General features: G+C 42.2%; 3 protein-coding genes across 3 annotated transcripts in view; 1 reads left to right on the top strand and 2 right to left on the bottom strand.

The window, feature by feature from the left end:
- LOC132517524 (zinc finger protein 709-like) overlaps window positions 1-21689 on the bottom strand; it is an 83324-nt gene that overhangs the window by 43174 nt on the left and 18461 nt on the right. The window lies entirely within an intron of this gene.
- LOC132517521 (olfactory receptor 7D4-like) lies at window positions 1951-2822 on the top strand. Its single transcript, XM_060144895.1, is given in 4 exon segments — window positions 1951-2248; window positions 2251-2599; window positions 2601-2731; window positions 2734-2822. Coding segments are annotated over 4 exon segments (867 nt in total).
- Window positions 14014-21607, bottom strand: ZNF317 (zinc finger protein 317). Its single transcript, XM_060144901.1, has 6 exons — window positions 21552-21607; window positions 20825-20964; window positions 20220-20346; window positions 19551-19646; window positions 18977-19059; window positions 14014-18493 (listed from the first exon to the last, which is right to left on the bottom strand). Exons 1-6 carry the CDS (start codon window positions 21580-21582, stop codon window positions 17174-17176), a joined length of 1797 nt encoding a protein of 598 aa, XP_060000884.1. The 5' UTR covers window positions 21583-21607; the 3' UTR covers window positions 14014-17173.

Raw genomic sequence — 21689 nt, forward strand, 5'->3', positions numbered from 1 at the left:
ATTAGGTATTTATTTTGAGGTATTTTTCAAATGTTTTCTAAACACCATTTATTATATCATTTATCTTTTATGGGTTGTGATATATCTATATTACAAACTAAATTCTCATATTGGCTAATATCTGTTTCATGACTGTCCAGTCTGTCCCACTGATATTTCTGTACTTATGTCCATTGCGCTGTTTTAAAAGTTGCCTGTCCTCATTCATCTCCTTTTACAAACTTCCTTGACTTTTCAACTAAGTTAATATTCCTTAAGTATGACCAGGTAATACTACTAATCACTTTCCTTGAGTGGATGGATCATAAGAGTCTTAATCAGAATAATTACCTCAGAGGAGTCAAAGGCAGCAACATTACCGTAACACTCAATGCTACAGGAAAGCAGAGCCCATGCCTCTTACCTTTCTATACTTAGTTCTAACCCACTGCCTGGCATACAGTAGGCACTCAAATAATTGTGGAATAAATAGAAGATGAGGAGATGCAGAGAATCATTTAGATGTCTACAAATATCTAAATATTATAATGACAAAGAGAAATGATCTTCAGAGAGAGGAACTAAAACCATGTAAGTTATAAAAAGACATATTTCAACTCAAAGGAAGGAACTTTTTCTTAAATGTATATGAAATTGAGGATAGCTGTCTCTTAGTTTAGAAATTCCCTCCTGTGGTAGAGACGTAATATTCAAACAGAAATTAAGACTTTTTTTTTTAATTTTAAGGAGGGACATAAAAGGTAGAAGGCTCTCATTCTCTTTATTTTCAATTGAAAAGGCTTCATGATAAGTGGTCTCTTTGTTCTTGGTTAAAAGATTTTATGATAGGGACTTCCCTGGTGGTGCAGTGGTTAAGAATCCGCTTGCCAATGCAGGGGACATGGTTCGATCCCTGGTCTGGGAAGATCCCACATGCCGTGGAGCAACTAAGCCCATGAGCCATAACTACTGAGCCCACGTGCCACAACTACTGAAGCCTGCGTGCCTAGAGCCTGTGCTCTGCAACGAGAAGCCACCGCAATGAGAAGAACACGCACCACAACGAAGAGCAGCCCTCGCTTGCTGCAACTAGAGAAAGCCCGTGTGCAGAAACGAAGACCCAATGCAGCCAAAAATTAATTAAAAAAAAAGATTTTATGATAGGGAATTGCCTCTACAAACCCTGATAATTTCTGTCATTCATTCAACAAATATTTGTAGAGCACCTATTATATACCAAGTACTGTACTAAGTGCTTAGGTTACAAAATTAACATGAAACAGAAAAGGCATAGTTCTCTCAACCTAAAGAAATTTAAAGAACTGCAACACGAGCGTGCAGGGCACCATTAGAATGTATGGTGGGAGTTCTGATTTGGTCTTTGGAATTGGGGTGTATTATGCTACACTGATCATTACGACAACGACAGAGGGACAAATTGGGAGAGTAATGGAGAAGTTACAATATGATAATGGAGGAATTATCTATAAAATCTTTGCACGATATCCTTCTCCGAGTCAAACCTGAGACAGAGAATGGTCTGCTTCAAGATATTATTTCAAGGCAAATGGCATGAGGGTAATAAAACATCATTAAATTCTGCAACTCCCAATGATCTCTTTCTCTCTACGTTTCCCTGGAACTTGAAGAGACCACAATGGCAAGGCAGAAAGGAGTTGTTACCGAGGCTGGTACTTTCACAGGAATTACACAGTAAAGGAATAGTCATGAGTCAGGGAAGATGCAAGACACCCCTGCATGGTGTGGGACATTCATTTTTAAAGAGGTGTTCCTGGTAGTAGTGGTCGAAGCAGGGAAGGGAGGGTATTATTGAGGAGATCTTGGTCTAGAAAATGCTAGATAAAACATAAGACTTCATAAGTGAATGAGTTTCAAATGTATGGCACATTCCTGTTTTGTCATTGTTTGAACATTATTCTTGCCTCTTTCCAGGCAATTTCCATAAGTTATATGGAAACAGGGAACCCAACAGCTATTTCAAAATTCATCCTTCTGAGCCTTTCGGAAGATATGGACCTGCAGCCCCTCCTCTTTGGGCTGTTCCTGTCCATGTACCTGGTCTGTGTTATAGGGAACCTGCTCACCATCCTGGCCATCATCTCAGACTCCCACCACTACTCCCCCATGTACTTCTTCCTCTCCAACCTGTCCTTCACTGACATCTGTTTCAGCACCACCACAGTCCCCAAGATGTTAGTGAACATCCAGACGCAGAACAAAGGCATCACGTATGAAGGCTGCCTTACCCAGATTTTTTCATGATCTTTGCTGGGCTAGATAATTTGCCACTGACGGTGATGGCCTATGATCGGTTCGTGGCCATCTGTCACCCCCTATACTACATGGTCATCATGAATCCTTGCCTTTGTGGTCTCCTGCTTTTGCTTTATTGGTTGATCTGCCTGACATATTCTTTGTTGCAAAGCTTGGTTTTGAGGGTGTCCTTCTGCAAAGAGGCAGAAATCCCCCACTTTTTCTGTGAACTTGCTCAGATTCTCAAGCTCACCTGCTCCGACGCCCTTGTTAATGATATCCTGCTGTATTTTGTAACTGGCCTGCTGGCTGTTATTCCCCTGACTGGGATCCTTTTCTCTTATTCTTATCTCCTCCATAATGGGCATTTCATCTACTGGTGGAAAGTATAAAGTCTTTTCCACCTGTGGGTCTCACCTCTCAGTCATCTCCTTGTTCTATGGTGCAGGCCTTGGGGTCTCCCTCTCTTCTGGAACAGCCCATCCTCCAGAAAGGGTTCAGTAGCCTCGGGGATGTACACGGTAGTCACCCCCATGCTGAATCCCTTCATCTACAGTCTGAGGAACTGAAGGGGGCTCTGAGGAGACTTTTCACTAGAGGAACGTACTCTCAGTGAGATAATGGAAGTTAAGGGCAGGCAACAGAGATCCCAAGTGCTGATAATTGGTGTTCCTGAATATGTTACCTAAAGACATAGAAAAGAAATACCATTTATGATATACTAGAAGAAAACATTCCTGAGCCAAAGACAAACTTGAAGCAGCACACCAGAATGTTCACTGTCCACCAAGAAAGAATGGCCAACTCTATATAGGAAAAAAATCTAAAAAAGAGTGGATATACGTATAACTAATTCACTTTGCTGTACACCTGAAACCAACACAACATTGTAAATCAACTATACTCCAATAAAAAGTTTTTTTTTTAACATCTTTATTGGAGTATAATTGCTTTACAATGGTATGTTAGTTTCAGCTTCACAACAAAATGAATCAGTTATATATATACATATATTCTCATATCTCTTCCCGCTTGCACCTCCCTCCCTCCCACCCTCCCTATCCCACCCCTCCAAGCGGTCACAAAACACCAAGCTGATCTCCCTGTGCTATGCGGCTGCTTCCCACTAGCTATCTACCTTACGTTTGGTAGTGTATATATGTCCAATGGCCAACCAATAACAAAACTTCTCATGAAAACAAACTATTTCAAGGATATAGAGTCCTACAAGCATCATGGGAGGAGAAATCAAGTCAAGGAATGCAGATGGGGAGAAGAGGACAAGAGTGACGACAAAAGTTTACACACTGGCTCATCTTTTAACCCTCTCGGGTTATTCTAGCACCATGCCTACTGGACCATGTTCTTCCCTGGTCTTGGTCTGAAAACCATTACTTGGACCGTCTCATACCAACCTCCCTCACTCCATAAGATTTTACTTACTGATTCTTGCTTTGGTGTTGGCTACTGACTTATACTGAGGATAATAAGAAACTTAATAAGAAACTTCTTTAGGAAAATCATTGTAGTGTCTACTTTAAGAGAAGGGAAATTCTGGTCTTTGTCAATCCATTTGATCTGGAATAAAGGTCCACAGCAATCTACTCGCTGTCTTCCTTGGCTGGCCCATGCTTCCCCAAATCTTCACACACCTGCTTCCTTTTCACAAGTTGGGCTTCAAATCAAAACTGTCAGCTCTTCCGAGAGCCCCACCCTGAAGACCATCCTCCTATTCATTCGTTTCCATAGCACTTATCATATTTTGAGGAGTGGCAGAACATAAAGGCTAAGAGGGCTCTGGGTTAATATTGCCATCATTCACTACGAGAGCAACCTCATGCAAGTTACTTAACTTCTCTGTGCCTCTATGCCTCATAATATATTTCCTGAAGAGTTCTGGTGGGGATTAAATGGTACACATAAGAGAGCCCAGAACAGTGTCTGGTATAAGCACTCAATAATTGTTTTTTTGTGTTTGTTTGTTTGTTTTGCGGTACGCGGGCCTCTCACTGTTGTGGCCTCTCCCATCCCGGAGCACAGGCTCCAGACGCGCAGGCTCAGCGGCCATGGCTCACGGCCCCAGCCGCTCCGCGGCATGTGGGATCTTCCCGGACCGGGGCACGAAACCGTGTCCCCTGCATCAGCAGGCGGACTCTCAACCACTGTGCCACCAGGGAAGCCCAAGCACTCAATAATTGTTATCCATCACAAGATCCATGAGAGCTGTCTGGGCCCATGTTCACCATGTGAAGGTACAAAGGGATCCATTATCAGCAGAACAGGTAGAAAAGCTGACTAGAGAGGGTTGATCAGGCTATGGATTTAGATGAGGCTGAATGAATCCCCAGAGCTCTGACTTAGGGCACTGAGGACGTCATGTAGGAGGGGGCCCTGTGCAAGGCTCAGCCCTCTGAATCGCCCCAGGAGCACCATGTGCTGGAAATCAGATCTGTAGAGTCCAGGAGAGAACTTTCCTGGATCTAGAGACTAAGGATTGGACCAGGAAATGGCTCCAAACAAGGACTCGCTACAACAGGGGACTGGGAGGGCAGAGCATCCTTTATACTGGTTCAGCTCCATAGGGAGATTCTCTTGAAATGAGAGCAAAGAATTAAAACCTGTCTTGGGTTGACTTGAGGAACGAGGAACCCTCTTGTTGAATACAAGATCTGGATGCAGGCAGATTCCAATGTTTGAATCCTAACTTTATTATTTACTCTCTGTCTCTAAGCAGCCTCAGATTCTTCATTTGTAAATAATTGCTGGGGTGATTATAGAAAATCAGTGTTAAGTATCAAATGTACACATTTTGAAAAAGCAGTGGATACCATATTCATGAACACAATATTTGTGCCCCCATCTTGTGCCAAAAAGAGGTATATCTATTGGCAGGATCCTGCACCCCACAAAGCTCTGCCCAGCTGCATTCTTCTCCAGGAGAGGTCTGAGTGTGAGATAAAAACTGATAGCTGGGCTTCCCTGGTGGCGCAGTAGTTGAGAGTCCGCCTGCCGATGCAGGGGACACGGGTTCGTGCCCTGGTCCGGGAAGATCCCACATGCCGTGGAGTGGCTAGGCCCGTGAGCCATGGCTGCTGAGCCTGCACATCCGGAGCCTGTGCTCCGCGATGGGAGAGGCCACAAGAGTGAGAGGCCCGCGTACCGCAAAAAAAAAAAAAAAAACTGATTGCTACTGGGAAAAAAAAAAATCACTTTATTCAGTGCAATGTCTTAGCTTCCAACCATTCTATGGGACCTCTGGCCCTGGTGACCTGGGGCACTGGAGTAAGATGAAGCCAAGATAGGACCATCCTAATAAGCCTGAACAGTGTCTGACTGTCCTCCATCTTTCAATTAGTTGCAGGTATAGAAATTATTATTCTACCACAGGGATTTTCAACCTCGGTACTGTTAAAATTTGGGGCCACATAATTCTTGGAGGGGGGGACGGGTACTGCCCTACGCATTGTAGGATGTTTAGCAGCATCTGTGGCCTTATCCACCACATGCCAGCAGCTTCCGCCACTCTTACATCCCATTCAAAAAAGTAAAAAGGTCTTCCCTGGTGGTGCAGCGGTTAAGAATCCGTCTGCCAGTGCAGGGGACAAGGGTACGAACCCTGGTCCGGGAAGATCCCACATGCCACGGAGCAACTAAGCTGGTGTGCCACAACTACTGAGCCTGCGCTCTAGAGCCTGCATGCCACAACTACTGAAGCCCGCACGCCTAGAGCCTGTGCTCTGCAACAAGAGAAGCCACCGCAGTGAGAAGCCTGTGCACCACAACGAAGAGTAGCCCCTGCTCACCACAACTAGATTTCTCTAGTTGTGTGCAGCAACAAAGACCCAACGCAGCCAAAAATAAATAAATTAAGAAAAAAAAAGCAAAATAATAGGGAATTCCCTGGCAGTCCAGTGGTTAGGACTAGACCCTGGTCAAGGAACTAAGATCCTGAAAACTGCACAGCGCAGCCAAGAAAAAAAAAAAAAAAACTCCAAATATTGCCAAATATCCCTTAGGGACAAAATCACTCTTGAATGAGAACCACTGATTTACCACGACTCAGAACAATCAATGAGAGGAAAATGAAGGGGAAAAAAAAGTAAGGGTTAGACCCTAGTTTTCCTAAGGCCCAAAAGAGAACGGACCTAAAATACCGGTCTCTAGACAGAAGAGTCCTTGCATGGAGAAGGAGGCCATAGGTCTGGAACAGAGCATCAACGGACATTTGTTGAATAAACAGATGAACAAATCTTAGTGACCGAAGCGCCAGAGAACAAGAATCTTATCTGTTCATTGGTTGCCTGGGTGATGATGGGGAAGGTTTACAAAGGGACATGAGGACACTTTGGGGGGATCACCACCTTGACCGTGACAATGGTTTCACAAGTGTACATATAGGTCAAAACTTATCAAATTGTATATGTTAAGAATGTGCAGCTTCTTATATGTCAATTGTATCTATATAAAGCTATTCTCCCTCATTTGAAATTCTTGCAATATAAACACTGGCCTTGTGGCAACTGTAAAAATAGGTACCATTACTTCCCTTTCCTGTACCCATGTCCCTTCTGTGTAATTCTGAGGACCCTTCCACACTGGGCTGACTCATGTGACTGCACTGGGCAATGGGGTGCAGGCAAACATGACACATGCAGGGGCTTGAAAAGCACCCTGCAGAGTGGAGCTTGCGCTCTTCTGGAACCCTCTGGCCTCATGTGTACAGGCCCCATCTAGACTACTGGGGGATGAGACCGGAGTGAAGGGCAAGTAACCAAACCAGCAGCCAACTGCAAGCACATGGTAAGCCCAGCTAAGAACAGCCCAAATTGTCAAGCAACGGAAGTGTAAACGAAGTAAATGGTGGTTGTTTTAAACCACGGTGTTTGAGGTAGTTTATTATGCAGCAAATATGAACAGGCCCCCTTCATTCCATTCTACTAAGGAGCATGCACAGGCTACCGTTCTTCCTACGCAGCAAATCGCATCAAATGCCAATGGATTTCCATCAACTTCAACTAACATTTAAATTGAGATTGATAAAGTCCTGATGTACATGTGTAAGTGTTACATAATGTCCCATGTTATCTCTTCAGCTTTATCTCCTACTTCAAAGATTGTCCTTTTACATGTCAGAGAATGTTATATGTGTTTTTCTGTGCCTTTGCACTCAGGATTGACATGCTTATTCAAATCTGATCCTGAACACTATAAATAAGCCTTCTACACGTAGCTTGCATCATCTCTTCAACATGGCTTTCCTTGAACTCCCAAAGTTCAGCATCCCTCCTCGGGGCCTCATTAATGGATTACCAGGCCATACTAACTATCTCATTTGTTGTTTATATCTGTCTCTCCTCCTAGACCTTTACTCCTTTAAGGACAGTACCATGTCTTTCTTCCCAAAGTCTAGTCCAGTGTAAGGCACTTAACTGATATTCACTGGTTCCCTAGAGAGGAGAAACTCTTGAGTGGAGTGGAGTTACCCAAACATTACATAAGACAGAGCTGCTTCCTGCTGGAGAGGCCCCAACAACTGAAAGCCACAGTGAGACAAGAAGACCGGGTAGGAGTATAATTACAAGTCCTCTCCAGAGAGACTGTGTAAGGTATCACGTCTGTCCCAAGAACTGGCAGAACAGTGCAATGAGATGCAAGAGCTCTGAGCCACTTAGGTGGCGATGGGAATTCAGTTTCCTTCTGCCCTGTTACTTGACATGATGGAGGAACTGGGTTGAGGGAGCAGCTGTGCTGGGTTCCCAGGGCTCCTAATTAAAGAAAGAGTCATATTTTACTCAATGCTGAGAGAAAGTGCTCTTCTCCCCTTGGGCTTGGCCTCTAGGGTACATTTTTTTTTCAAATGTAGGCAAGAGCCAGTTAATAATTGCTATTTCTTCACTAATGAGCTGAGGAAAACTTTTGATCTGCAGAACACTCACCACCATCACTCACAGATGTGCAACTGCCCCCCACCAAGCACCCAAAGACCTGCATGGAGCACTGCAAGTGGACAGGGTGCAGGGACTTCAGGAAGACAAACGGAAGATGGAAGCCCTGTGACCTGCCCCCCTGACATAATGCACTATAAGCCCAACTGATCTATCAGGTGGTACCAGCATGAAAGGTACTGCAGTTGACAGATGAAGTGAGGCTGAACAGACAGCACTCAATAAATGGTCCCAGTTTCCAGCTGATAAGTTGACTTATTTCACCTGTGTCTTCTCAGGTGCATGACTAACTTACAGTGGTGTGTAGAAGACGGCAGTTAACCTATGTTACAGTATTCAAATCTGCCTTCTTCTTGGGTAAGGTAGAGAAACTTTTTTAGATATCACAAATATTAAGTCAGAAGGATTGTCAAAGGCCTGAGGCTGGAACTTGTCTTTAGGAAGCAGATTTATTTATCTACTTAGATTCTCAAGGCGTAACTGAGTACTTTTAAAAAAAATCAGCTTTTATTCTGAATTCATAAAAGTAGCAGTGGGCTAAAGACAAATATAAAGGAATGCACGTAGCTTAAACTGAAGGGAAAGGATTTTCCTGGGCTCGTGTAGAACAAAGGACTAGAGTTTAAAGAATTGCTAGTCTTAAGCTCCTATTTAAAGAGTCTCTAGGGAGTTCCCTGGTGGCCTAGTGGTTAGGATTCCAGGCTTTCACTCCTGCAGCCCGGGGTTCAATCCCTGGTCAGGGAACTGAGATCCCACAAGCCGCACAGCATGGCCAAAAGATAAAAATTAAAGTTAAACAAACCCAAATAAATTTGAGAGGCTGCAAAAATAAGTAAATAAATAAAATTTAAAAAAGAGTCTCTAGAAGAACCCAAGAACAGGGAAGATAAAAATAAGGACACTGGAGGATACTTTAGCCTCTGACACAATAGCTACACAATCAGCAAACATAGGCTAACTTCTAGCTAGAAAAATATTAGGCACATTAAAGGACTATCTACTGCGGTTCACTTTACCCAACACATCATGTCAAGATTTCAACAAAAAAACTGCAAGCCGTATTAAAAGGCAAGGAAAAAAGAAAAGAAACAGTCTAAAACAAGAAAGCAAGCATCAGAACCAGACTCAGTTATGGCAGAGATTTTGGAATTACCAGACTGGGAATTTTAATTAACTGTGGTTAATATGTTATGGGTTCTAATGGATAAAGGGAATATGTAAGAACAAATGGGTAATGTAAGCAGAGATATGGAAACTTTAAGAAAGAATCAAGGACTTCCCTGGTGGCTCAGTGGTTAAGAATCTGCCTGCCAATGCGGGGACACGGGTGCAAGCCATGGTCCGGGAAGATCCCACATGCCGTGGAATAGCTAAGCCCATGCTCCACAACTACTGAGCCTGCACTCTAGAGCCTGTGCAACTACTGAGGCTGCATGCCACAACTACTGAAGCCCGCGCACCTAGAGCCTGTGCTCCGCAGCAAGAGAAGCCACCGCAATGAGAAGCCCATGCACTGCAACGAAGAGTAGCCCCCGCTCGCCGCAACTAGAGAAAGCCCGCGCACAGCAACGAAGACCCAACACAGCCAAAAATAAATAAATTAAAATTTAAATTAAAAAAAGAAAGAATCAAAGGAAATGCTAAAAATAAAAAACACTATATCAGAAATGAAGAATGCTATCAAAGGATGGGCTCAATAGACTGGATGTGGCTGAAGAAAGAATGATCAGTGAGCTTGAAGATACAGCAGTGAAACTTTCAAAACTGAAATGCAAAGAAAAATATGAAAAGAAAAACAATATCCAAGAACTGCAGGACAATTTACAAAAGGTGTAAATGCATATAATGGGAATACCAGAAGGAGAAGAATAAGAGAAAAGAACAGAATATTTGAAGTAATAACGGATGAGAATTTTCCAAAATTAATGACAGATAGCAAACCACCACAGATACAGGAAACTAGGAGATCATCAATACAAACGGGATCAATAGAAAAAAGGAAAAAAAAAAGCCTACATCTAAGCATATTATATTCAAATTGCAGAATAACCAACATAAAATAAACCTAGACTTTACTAACAAAAACAAAAAGGGTTCTTGTACCTGGATACTTTTTTTTTTTTTTGTGGTACGCGGGCCTCTCACTGCTGTGGCCTCTCCCGTTGCGGAGCACAGGCTCTGGACACGCAGGCTCAGCGGCCACGGCTCACGGGCCCAGTCGCTCTGTGGCACGTGGGATCCTCCCGGACCAGGGCACGAACCCGTGTCCCCTGCATCGGCAGGCGGACTCTCAACCACTGCGCCACCAGAGAAGCCCTATACCTGGATATTTAAAAACCTTATTAACTCCTAAGTGAAAGTAAAAATACAAACTGAAATTACAGAATTGTAAAGAAATGATGATAATCAAAACTACATATTAGAATCCATGGGATGCATTCAAATCAGTGAGCAGAGGAAAATTCACTGCACAAAACACTTGTGAATGAAATGAAAGATTAAGAATAAATTAATTACTATTAAGAAAAAAAAAACCTAGAAAAAGAAAAATAAACCAAAAGAAAGCATAAGGAAGTAGTGGAGATAAAAGCAGAAATTAATGAGGAAGAGACTTCCCTGGTGGTCCAGTGGGTAAGATTCCACACTCCCATTGCAGGGGGCCCAGGTTCGATCCCTGGTCGGGGAACTAAGATCTCACCTGCATGCCGCAACTAAGAAGTCCGCATGTCACAACTAAAGATCCTGCATGCTGCAACTAAGACCCGGTACGGCCTAAATAAATAAGTAATAAGAAGAAATTAATTCCATTTTTTTCAAAAAAACAAATAAACCACTAGCTTATTTGATGCACGAAATGAGAAAGCAAATATAGAAAAAATAAGAGGTGATGACCATTGAATCAAAAAATATTTTTAAAATCATATAACCACTTTGCTGACCTCTATGTTAAATGAACAATTTCCTAGGAAAATACAGATTACCAGTGCTGACTCCATTCAGGTTAGAAAGCTTAAAACAGACTAATTTCCATTAAAGAAATAAAGTTCCTAAGAAAACAAACCACTAAAAAGCACTCCACCCCGATGGTTTCACAAAGAATTCTACCAAATCTTCTAAAAACCACATAGTCTTAATGCTGTACAAATTATTCCAGAGCATTGAAAAGGAGGCAAAAATTCCTAATTCCTCTCATGAAGCAGCCATAATACTAATACCCAAACCAGACAGACACTACTAAGAAACCACACATCAATTATTCATGAATACCAATGCAAAATTCTAAACAAAATACTAGCAAACAGAATCCAATAACACATTAAGAAAATAATATACCATGGCCAATAAAATTCATTCTAGGGACACAAAATCTGTTGAGTATTGAGAAATTTATTAATATCATATACTATATTGATAAATCAGAGGAAGAGAATCACAATCCTCCTCATTGATCTTCAGAAAAACTTGCACAAAATACAATACCCATTCATAGTAAAACATTCAAGAACACAGGATACCTTCTCAATATGATAAAATACACAGTTGACCCCTGAACAACATAGGTTTGAACTGCATGGGTCCACTTATACATGGATTTTTTTTTTCTCAAAAATTATGTACTACAATACTATATAATCTGCAACTGAATCCTTGGATGTGGAACCATGGATATGGAGGGCAAACAGTAAAGTTATACATGGATTTTCTGTGTAGAGGGTCGGTGTCCCTAACCCCCACGTTGTTCAAGGGTCAACTGTACACCTTAGTTCTAAAGAACATTTATCTTAATGAATGGAAAAACAATAGGGGCATTACCTCTAGAACAAGGCAAGAATGCCCTCTATTATCATACTAGAGGTACTAGCCAATGCAATCAGACAATCAAAAACAATAAGAGGCATAAGAGTTGATAAACAAGCAAAGCTCACTCAGTTTGCAGATGATACGGTAGTATACCTGGAATATCCCAGAAAATAAATAATAAAATGAACTCAAAAAATGAAAGAATTCAGTGAAGTATCAAATTATAAAATCAAGATACAAAATTAATAGCTCTCATATACAGAAACTGTGAAGAGAAAACATAATGGTAGAGAAAATTTAATTTACAATGTAATATTAAATACTTAGGGAAAACCTAACAAGAATGTAGAAAACTTTTACAAAGCAAATTCTTAAACATTCCTGACATACACTAAAGTAGACTTGAACTAATTGGGAGACATCCCCTGTTCTTGGATAAGATGACAACATTATAGAGATATTAATTCCCCCAAGTTAATTTATAAGTTATAAATTCAAGGCAAAGCCAATAAAAATACCAACAAGCTAATTTTATGGAGTTGGACAAGATAATAGACAAGTACATATACCTCCCTCCCCGCACACACACATGCATACAAGAATACCTAGAAAAACACTTAAAAAGAAAAACCATGAGGGGGAACTAGTCCATCCAGACATTGAAACTTATTATAAAGCCTCTGATTTATAATTTAAACACTGTGGCATGGTGTGTGAACAAACAGACCAATAGAATAGAATAAAGTCCAAATTTAGACCCAAGACATATGGAATTCAGTATATGACAAAGGTGAAAAATCCCTAGGGTAAAGATGTACTTTTAAAATAAATGATGCTGGGTTAATATGGAAAAAAAAAAAAAACTTAATCCTCCCTCACACAATAACACAAAAAATCAATTCCAAGGGGTAGATCTAAATGTGTATACTAAAACAATAAAACCTATAGAAAAAAATGTGAAACATCTTCTTGCCTTCAGGGTAGGTAAATGTTTCTTACACAGGAACAGAAGAATGATGCCCATAAAGATTAGATGACATTCGGTATGTCTGGTGTTGTGTTGTGCATTTGCTTTGTGTCTGTGTGGGAAATGGTGAGGTATTATTAATATTATGGTCCCCTACCTCCAAGATCAATTCCAAAAATAATTTTATTAATCCTAAGACTGTGGAAATAAAATGGCTTTTCAGTCCTGTGTTGCCAAAAAAAAAAAAAATTAGGTGACATTAAAATCAAGAACTCATTTAATCAGAAGACACCAATTAAAACACTGAAGAGATAAGCCAGAGTGGGAAAAATTACTTGCAAAACGTATCCAGCCATAGGGCCCACATCTGGAATATAAAAATCAGTAAGAAAAAGGCAGGCAACTTTAGTATCATCTGATCCAACTCCATAAAATATCCTGTTGAAAAACAAATTTGTACAACCACTTTGGAAAATTGGCATCATCTATGAAATATGCATCCCATGTGATCCAGTGATTTCAGTCCAGGGTACACACCCAAGAGAAATATATGCACTTATGCACTATCAGAAATACTAAAATATGCTCACAGCAGCATTATTTACAATAGCCCCAAGCTGAAAAGACAAATGTCCATCAACACAAACTGCTTAAATAAATGGAATATTCAAACAATGGAACCCAATAAAATGTATTACTATCTAGAGGTCCTCACAAAAATACTGGGCAAATTAAGACAGACACTAAAGAACGTATACTGTGTGGCTCCATTTGCATAGGATTCAAAAACAAAAATCCAAGCCATGTTGTCAAAGTTAGAATATTAGTCACTTGTGAGGGGTAAGGAAAGGTTTGTTATGTGGACAAAGCGAGAAGGGGTTATCAGAAATGAGAGTAAAACATTTTTCTTGCCTGTTTACACGGATGTGTTCATGTGATAATTTAGCTGTATGAGTTAAGCACTTTTCTGCATTTCAGTAAAACCTGTTTTAAATGTTACCACACAGGTTTCATTACACAAACACTGCAGAAACAACTGTGGACTTTACAACCCAGCAATTTCACACTCCTGGAATAACTCAGCAACGCTCCAGAAGGCATGTACACAATTTCTTAAAGCAGCATTGTTCCTAACTGGGAAAAGTGGAAATAGTCCAGCAACTAACTGTACATCAGCACTAGTTAAACGAATTGTGGGATGAAAATACAAAAGAAACTACAGCCACATTCAACGTGACTCTAAAAACACCCCTACTACTAATAATCTGGACCCTGTTACATTTAACTTGAACTTTGCAATGACCTTCTAACAGGTTTCTGTTTGCATCTTGTCCCTCTATTTAGCCTATCAACCCATAAGCCACTATGTTCCTCTAAAAACAGAAATTGAATGGCTGTCACTTCTCTGTCCAAAATCCTCCACTGACTTTCCACACTGAGAAAGAAAGGCAAAGTCCTTCCAGTTAACCCACAAGATGCTGCAGTGAACAGGACCTCAATCCAGCTCTGACCTCAACACCTTCTGCAATTCCCAAGCTTGCCTGACTCCAGTCACACTGGCCCCTCTGTCCCAAGCAAAATTCTTTTTCATGACCTTTGAACTGCCGAGGGTGCTCTTCCCCACATTACAGCATGGTGCACACTGGCAGCGAATTTACATCTCTACTCAAATGTCCCCTTAAACGAAAGGCGTTCACTATCCATCCAATAGTTCCACTGAACCCCCGCATCCCTCTCATCATCAGCATGCTTAAATTTCCCAGCACTGAACTGACCACCACCTGATATACAATATATTTACTCATTTGTTTATCACGTGCCTTAATCCCAAGTAGAATGTGATCACCATGAAGGCAAAAATCCTGACTCACTGTTATAGATTCAGGGCACCAAACAGGGCCTGACATAAGAGAGTATGGACTCAAAACACAGACACTACTACTTGTTAATGAGCTGACCTCACACGAGCACCCTTAAACTTCCTTGCCTCAGACTGCCCATATGCAAAAGGGAGTTACTGGTGGTACCTACTTCTTAGAGCTTTTGTGAAAACTAATACACTTATTTCAACACAAGTCAAGAAGTAATGTTTAAGTACATCAGGGATTTGAAATACAATTTAAAAACATGGTTTAAGGATTTTTAAAACCCATATCCAACAACTAAAAGTATAAGTAGGTTATACCCACACATGTAGCAGCTCTCCAACCTCACTAATGACCAGATGTATGGGTTACAGATAGCATCCAGCTGGGTACAGTGGAACCCTCCTGCCACCAATAAAACAATTATTAAATAGATTAAGCAATCAAATATCCAAAGTAGCTTAAACCAATTATCAGTTTTCTTTTTTCTCATGTAATAGGAAGTCTGGAAACAACAAATCCAGGACTATTGCAGACACTCAGAGAAGCCACGGGGGAAGCCAGGATCATTGTGATTTTTCTGCGGTTATCTCCCCCTTCAGCCTGTGGCTTGCATCCTCACGGTCATAAGATGCACCTTTAACACAAGATACTGAATCTCTTTTCAAGGTAAGAAGTAATGAGAAGAGCAAGGAAAAAAAATGTAGAGAAGAATCTAGGCAAGAATGACTCTTTTTCAAAAGCTTTTTTACAGCCCATACAGTGATATGTGCTTATTTGTCAATGGCCAGGCTGTGGACATGGACTGTACTAGCTGCAGGAAAACCTGTAAGAGATTTTTAAAAATAGCACACCTTACTAATCAGACAAAACTTGGACTTTCTTGATATAAAAGAATATGAGATACTGAAGGAGCAACTATATGTTACTCTTGGCTGGATGGGAGGCCAAAAACATTCCAAAGGATCAATCTGATGAAGACATCCTGCTCTGATCACAACTGCATTTGAATTAGATACTTGTAACAAACAGGTACTAAAAATACCCACATGTTACACAGCATATAACACTATTCTAAAAAATTCCATCGGTCAAGTAAGTTGTCCAAAAGGAAATGAAGACATATCGAGAATGAAATTCTAGTAAAAATACGATATACAAACCTTCTGTGATGGGGCATAAGGGTTATTTGGAAGAGCATAATCTTAAAATTAAAGACTTAAAAATTCATGAGCTGGGGTCCACTTTCATGATGAAAGACTGATAAGTGCAATTCCACATTTACTAAGAAATCCCACTGGGGAGTGAATTCTCATATGCACAAGTGACAGGGCTGTGGATGAAATTATCTCCACATAGGGATTGTCTGCAGTGTGGGTTCTCATGTGTTTCCTGAAAGAATTACACAGATTATAATTTTGAAGTTTTAAATAGAAATTTCTCCTAGTGTGAGTACCCACGCGTTTCATAAAAAATGGAGGGATTGTTGGCTAAGGTTTCTCAACCTCAACAATACTGACATTTTGGGGCACATAATTTCTCTCTCTTGGGGGAAGCCTCCTGTCCACTGCAGGATATTTAACAGCAACCCCGATGTTTCCCAAAACATGCCAGTGGCACCTCCCCAGCTTTGACAACCAAAAATGTCTCCAGACATTGCCAAGTGTCTCCCGGGGAGCAAAGTTATCCCCAGTTGAGAACCACTGTAGACCAAGGACTGGCAATTTTTTTCTGTAAAGGGCCAGACAGTATTTTAGACTTTGTCGGGCACACATGATCTCTGGCACATATTTTTCTTCTTAAAAATGCAACAAATATTCTCAGCTTGCCAGCTGTACAAAAACAGACAGCTGGCCATAGTTTGCCCACCCATTACCGACTTTCCCATGTTCCTTATTTCATAGGTTTTTCTCTTCAGTGTGATTTCTCTCATGAGGAATACAGTGAGACCAGGAAAGGTCTGTCCAGTCTTGGAATTTACAGAGATCCTCCCTGGTGGGCTTACTCTTGTGCCAAGGAGGTACAAGGTGATGCTAAAGTCATTTTGACATTAAATATCAGACTAGGGTTTCTCCCCCTAAGTTCTCGTTTGTTGAGAGCTAAACGTACACTGACGGCTTCTTCACACCACAAACACATGTTTTCTCAACTCTCTTGAGTTCTCACACTATCTCCAAAGTGATGTGGAAAAACCCAAGTCTTTCCACAGTTATTACACAAATTGGATTTCTCCCAAGTTAACACATATTCTTTTGTGCCCAGTGAGATGAGTTCATCAAGGCTTCCTGCCTTCCTTACACCTGCCAGGTCTGCGCTCTCATGTTTCTCTTTAAAGAGATGTGTCACTGGAGCCTTTTCCACACTGATGATGTGAAGAGCTTCTCTCCCCGGTGTGTCTTCACGTGACTCCTGAGGGATGAGTGATCACTGAAGGCTTTCCCGCAGACCAGGCACTCATAGGGCTTCTCCCCAGTGTGTATCCTCCGGTGCACATTAAGGTTCGAGCAGATGCTAAAGGCTTTCCCACAGTGATCACACTCATAAGGCTTCTCTCCTGTGTGACTCCTCATGTGTGTCTTAAGGGTCGACTGGTTTCTGAAGGCCCTCCCACACTGTCTGCATTCAACATGCTTCTTTACGAGATGAATGCTCATGTGCCTCCTCCGCGATAAATAATCACCAAAGACCTTACCGCAGGTGGCACACTCGTAGCGCCTCTCTTGAGTGTGTATTTTTCTGTGCGCAGTTAGGTTGGAGCTTGCACTGAAGGCTTTCCCACAGAGATCGCACCCATACGGTTTCTCTCCAGTGTGGGAATTCATGTGTGTCTTAAGGATGGACTGGTTTCTGAAGGCTTTCCCACACTGTCTACATTCAACAGGTTTCTTTACAATGTGAATTCTCATGTGTTTTCTCCGTGAGAGGAGGTCCCCAAAGGATTTCCCGCACTCTTTACACTCGTATGTTTTCTCTACCATGTGGTTCTTCTTGTGCAAGTTAAAGTTGGACTTCCATCGGAAGGCTTTTCCACACTGTGTGCATTCGTAGGGTTTCTCTCCAGTGTGGTTCCTGACGTGCTCTTTGAGATGTGAGGGATGCTGGAAAGCTTTCCCACAGTCGTGACATTCGTAGGGTCTCTCTCCAGTGTGTGTTCTTCTGTGTGCAATGAGATGGCAGCTCCTGCCATATGCCTTCCCACATTCATCACACTTATAAGGTCTCTCCCCAGTGTGAACTCTCATGTGTATCTTCAGTGAGGAGAGGGTTCGGAATGCATTTCCACACTGACTGCAGTCAAAGGGCTTCTCTGTGAGGTGAGTTCTTGCATGACTCCTAAGAGCTGAGGGGTCATTGAAAGCTTTCCCACAGGCACTGCACTCATAGGGTTTCTCCCCAGTATGTATTCTCCTGTGCCGTGTAAGGGAAGCACTCGTGGTGAAGGCTTTTTGGCACTGATGACATTCATGCATTTTCCTCCCATTGTAAGTGTTCACATGTTGGGTTACATGAGATCTGTTCTTGAAAGTCACCCCACAGTCCCGGCGGTGATAAGGCCTCTTGCTAGTGTGCCTTCCCATTTGCTGAGTAAGATGAGCACCCATGCTGAAGACGTCAAACAGGTTAGCATAGTCACTGGATTTCTCTCCAAGCCGACTGCTTTCCTGTTGATGAAGAGGGAGGGTTGACTCAGGCATTTCCCATATTCATTAAATTCCTTAGACTATCCCTACATAAACTGGCATAAATAGAAGCGCATCATTATGACTAATGATGTCATAATTTGCAGTGCAAAAGTACTGCTCCTGCCTCATTTGGACTCCATCAAAGAAAACAAGTGAATGCTATGCTCTGAGGCTCCATGTATATAACTTTCACAACGATTTTTACATATTCTTTGTTAACTGTTTAAAACTCAATTAAGCCCCAACATCTGAGACATAGTTATAGAAATATTTACTCACTGGAACTTTAAGTGAAGAGGTTTGGGGTCAGGTTTTAGGGTTTTCCCCAAATCGGTAATATTCAGTGTCTCTGACACTGTTTCCTCTTGGGGACCTGCCTGGTTTTGAACTGCTTTTCTAACTCAGGCTGCCCCTGTCCTCTCCCAATATGGAAGATCCAGAATTATCCCAAGGAAATCTTACCATTGTCACACCATGAGATGTTTCCTTCCCAAAAATATCTTCCATAAGAATTGACCATTTGGTTTTAGATGGAGTCTCCCAATCTGAAACAAATTGGGAAAATATTAACTTGCTGGAGAAAGAAAATGGTGGGATGATGGTGACAAAAACAGAGGTGGCTTTCTTTGCAAATATTAACCCTAAAGAAGGAAAGGGAATATGAAAGGGGAGAACACACATGAGTAAAAATGACTGAAAAATCTGGTTATGTGAGATATTTGGCAATGACAGGGGTAGAAATTTAAGCTGACTCACTAAGAAGCACCTCTTCAAAGAATGACATTGATAATGACATTAAGAGTGAGATCAGGAATGTTGAGTAGGAAAGAATGGGACGAAGAACCCATTTGGACACATGTCGAATTTAAAGAAGAAGGGACATGGAGACCAAAATAATTGTGAGAGGATGGAGGGACAGTGAAAGAGAAAGAGCATTTTCAGATTTCCCTGGGTGACGTTTCCTCATGGATCTCTGTCATCCCAATCACTGGAGAGAGCAGATTCTCAAAAGCACTTGTGTCTGCCTGGTGCTTACCGGGACAAGGGCCTTGGTGAAGTTCCTGCTCCTCTGTCCTCAGCTCCTCTTCTTGCTCCAAGTGGGAGATGAGGCTGGGTTTGCTCACCTGACACCCTACTCACGGGGAAAGACACATGTTGAGGGAGGATCGTGCAGAGGACAACCCCTTCCATTAGTCTGGGGTCAGTGTTTTGGTCTTCAGTGCTCTGAAGATGGACAAGTCTGACTTAGGAGCAGCAAAATGATGGTGCCACATTCTAAGGAACACAGTGAAAGGCTTTCATAAAACACAAAACCACAAATACCCACATATTTTGCCCTTCAAAAGAATGAGGATTTTGTTTTTCTTTTTGGCCGTGGCGCATGGCTTGTAGGATCTTACTTCTCCGACCAGGGGTTGAACCCGTGCCCTTGGCAGTGAAAGCTCAGAGTTCTAACCACTGGACTGCCAGGGTTGAGGACGTCTTAACTCAGAAAGCTATGCCCAAGCTCAGACACACTTGACAACCTCCAAGGGCAATACAATGGACAGGTCTCAATAGCCAAGGTACCATCAAGGCAGGCACCAGGTCGGCTTGTTCATAACTGTGTTCCGAATCCCCACACAGTTCCTGGGTCACAGCAAGTACTTACAACAAAAACATTTCATTCATGAACGAATAAATGAAGAAATGCTGCCAGCCTTACCCACTGAGGCAAGGTTGCTATAGTTCTCCAGCATCACATCTTTGTACAGTTTTCTCTGAGAAGAATCCAGCAAGGGCCACTCCTTCTCAGTGAAGTCCACGGCAACATCCTGGAAAGTCACTGATTTCTGTAACACCACACACGTTTGGGGTCGGTGAGAACCCAGCCTGTATGTGTTCCAAGATGGCTGAGGCTAAAGATTACACAGGAGAGACTCTAAACACAGGATTTTCAATATGGGGATCTGGGGTCTAAACATTTACTCTAGAAGTCACTCAGATGTCTTCTCTTCCAATGAGAAATCTCATGAGATAATCTCATTGCTTCAAACGCAACTCTGACATGGGATCAAACCTACTTCCACTCCAAACCTGGCCTGAGAGCTTTGAGCTATACTATGAGAGAAACACCTGTTATATAAGTCATTTCCCCTAACATCCCTGATACCAGGACAGCCTCACCAACTTCTCCCGCTCTTCCTCTTGCACCCTGATCATGCATTGATCAGCCTGGATAAAGATCTAAAATAATCCTAACATGTGATGTTGCGGGCATTCTAGGGAAGTGCCTCCTCCACCCTCAGGGGCCTTGAGATCTTGGTGTACCTGGGAACCAACATTGGTTGATGTATGAGGCTCCAGGCCATTGTATGCAAACAGCTCCACATCCTGGGGACAGGAATGGTCTTTTGAAGAAAGAGGAATTTCTGACTCATGGACATAGGCAGGCTCCTGGTTGGACATAGCTAGAGAAAAGAGGACCCATGAGGATTAAAGCCCACCTGACATTCGCAGATCAGGAAACAGTCTCACACTAACAATATGTGTGCAGTGCACATGCCCCAATCTCACATTCCCTCACACACTCACTCACACACACTGTTGTGCAACAAGCCAGAGAAGCCCTGCTCTACTCAAGGACAGGAAAAAGGGTGGTGGGCCTACACAGCCATAAAGATAATGATATATATTCTCAATTTATGGGTAAAGAAATAGAAGCTCTGAGATAGAGCTGTTACTTCATCCAGACTTATCAAAATAATAAATAGGATGCCGCAGGGTTACCAATGACCAGTATCCCTCCTTACACAGCAACTACAAACACTCCCTGCCTCACCCAAACTCACAAAGATCCTGAATCAGACACAGTCACCTGGGGAGCTCTCAAGACTTCACTCACTCCCACCCCCGTTCAGTTCATGTATCCTCCCCTCCACTTCTAACCTGGCAACCCTCCCACTAGCTGTGCACATCCTCGCCCTCAGTGAAGGGGCAGGGGCCACTGGCCACTGAAGCTTGATTTCTGAGGGCATTCATCACCCGAAGAACTTACCACATGTGGGAGACAGACCAAGAGCTGCCATCCTCCGAGAATGATAGTAAATTTGCCTGAATGAAAGCAGGGCACTGGCACCAGAAAGCTACTCTCTCGCTCTCATGGGACTCTTGGAGCAGGCATCTGTAGTAAATG

Source organism: Lagenorhynchus albirostris, chromosome 3 (genome assembly GCF_949774975.1).
Source record: "Lagenorhynchus albirostris chromosome 3, mLagAlb1.1, whole genome shotgun sequence".
In the NCBI taxonomy this organism is placed as follows: Eukaryota; Metazoa; Chordata; class Mammalia; order Artiodactyla; family Delphinidae; genus Lagenorhynchus; species Lagenorhynchus albirostris.

Bases quoted from the DNA above. Each gene is read 5' to 3' on its own strand.
- ZNF317 (XM_060144901.1), bottom strand. From the start codon at position 21,582: ATGGCAGCTCTTGGTCTGTCTCCCACATGTG. The intron at 20,347-20,824 runs GTACACCAAGAT...GTGGTGTTACAG, and splicing joins CAACCAATGTTGGTTCCCAG to AAATCAGTGACTTTCCAGGA. The intron at 19,060-19,550 runs GTAAGCACCAGG...AATTTGTTTCAG, and splicing joins TCACCAAGGCCCTTGTCCCG to ATTGGGAGACTCCATCTAAA.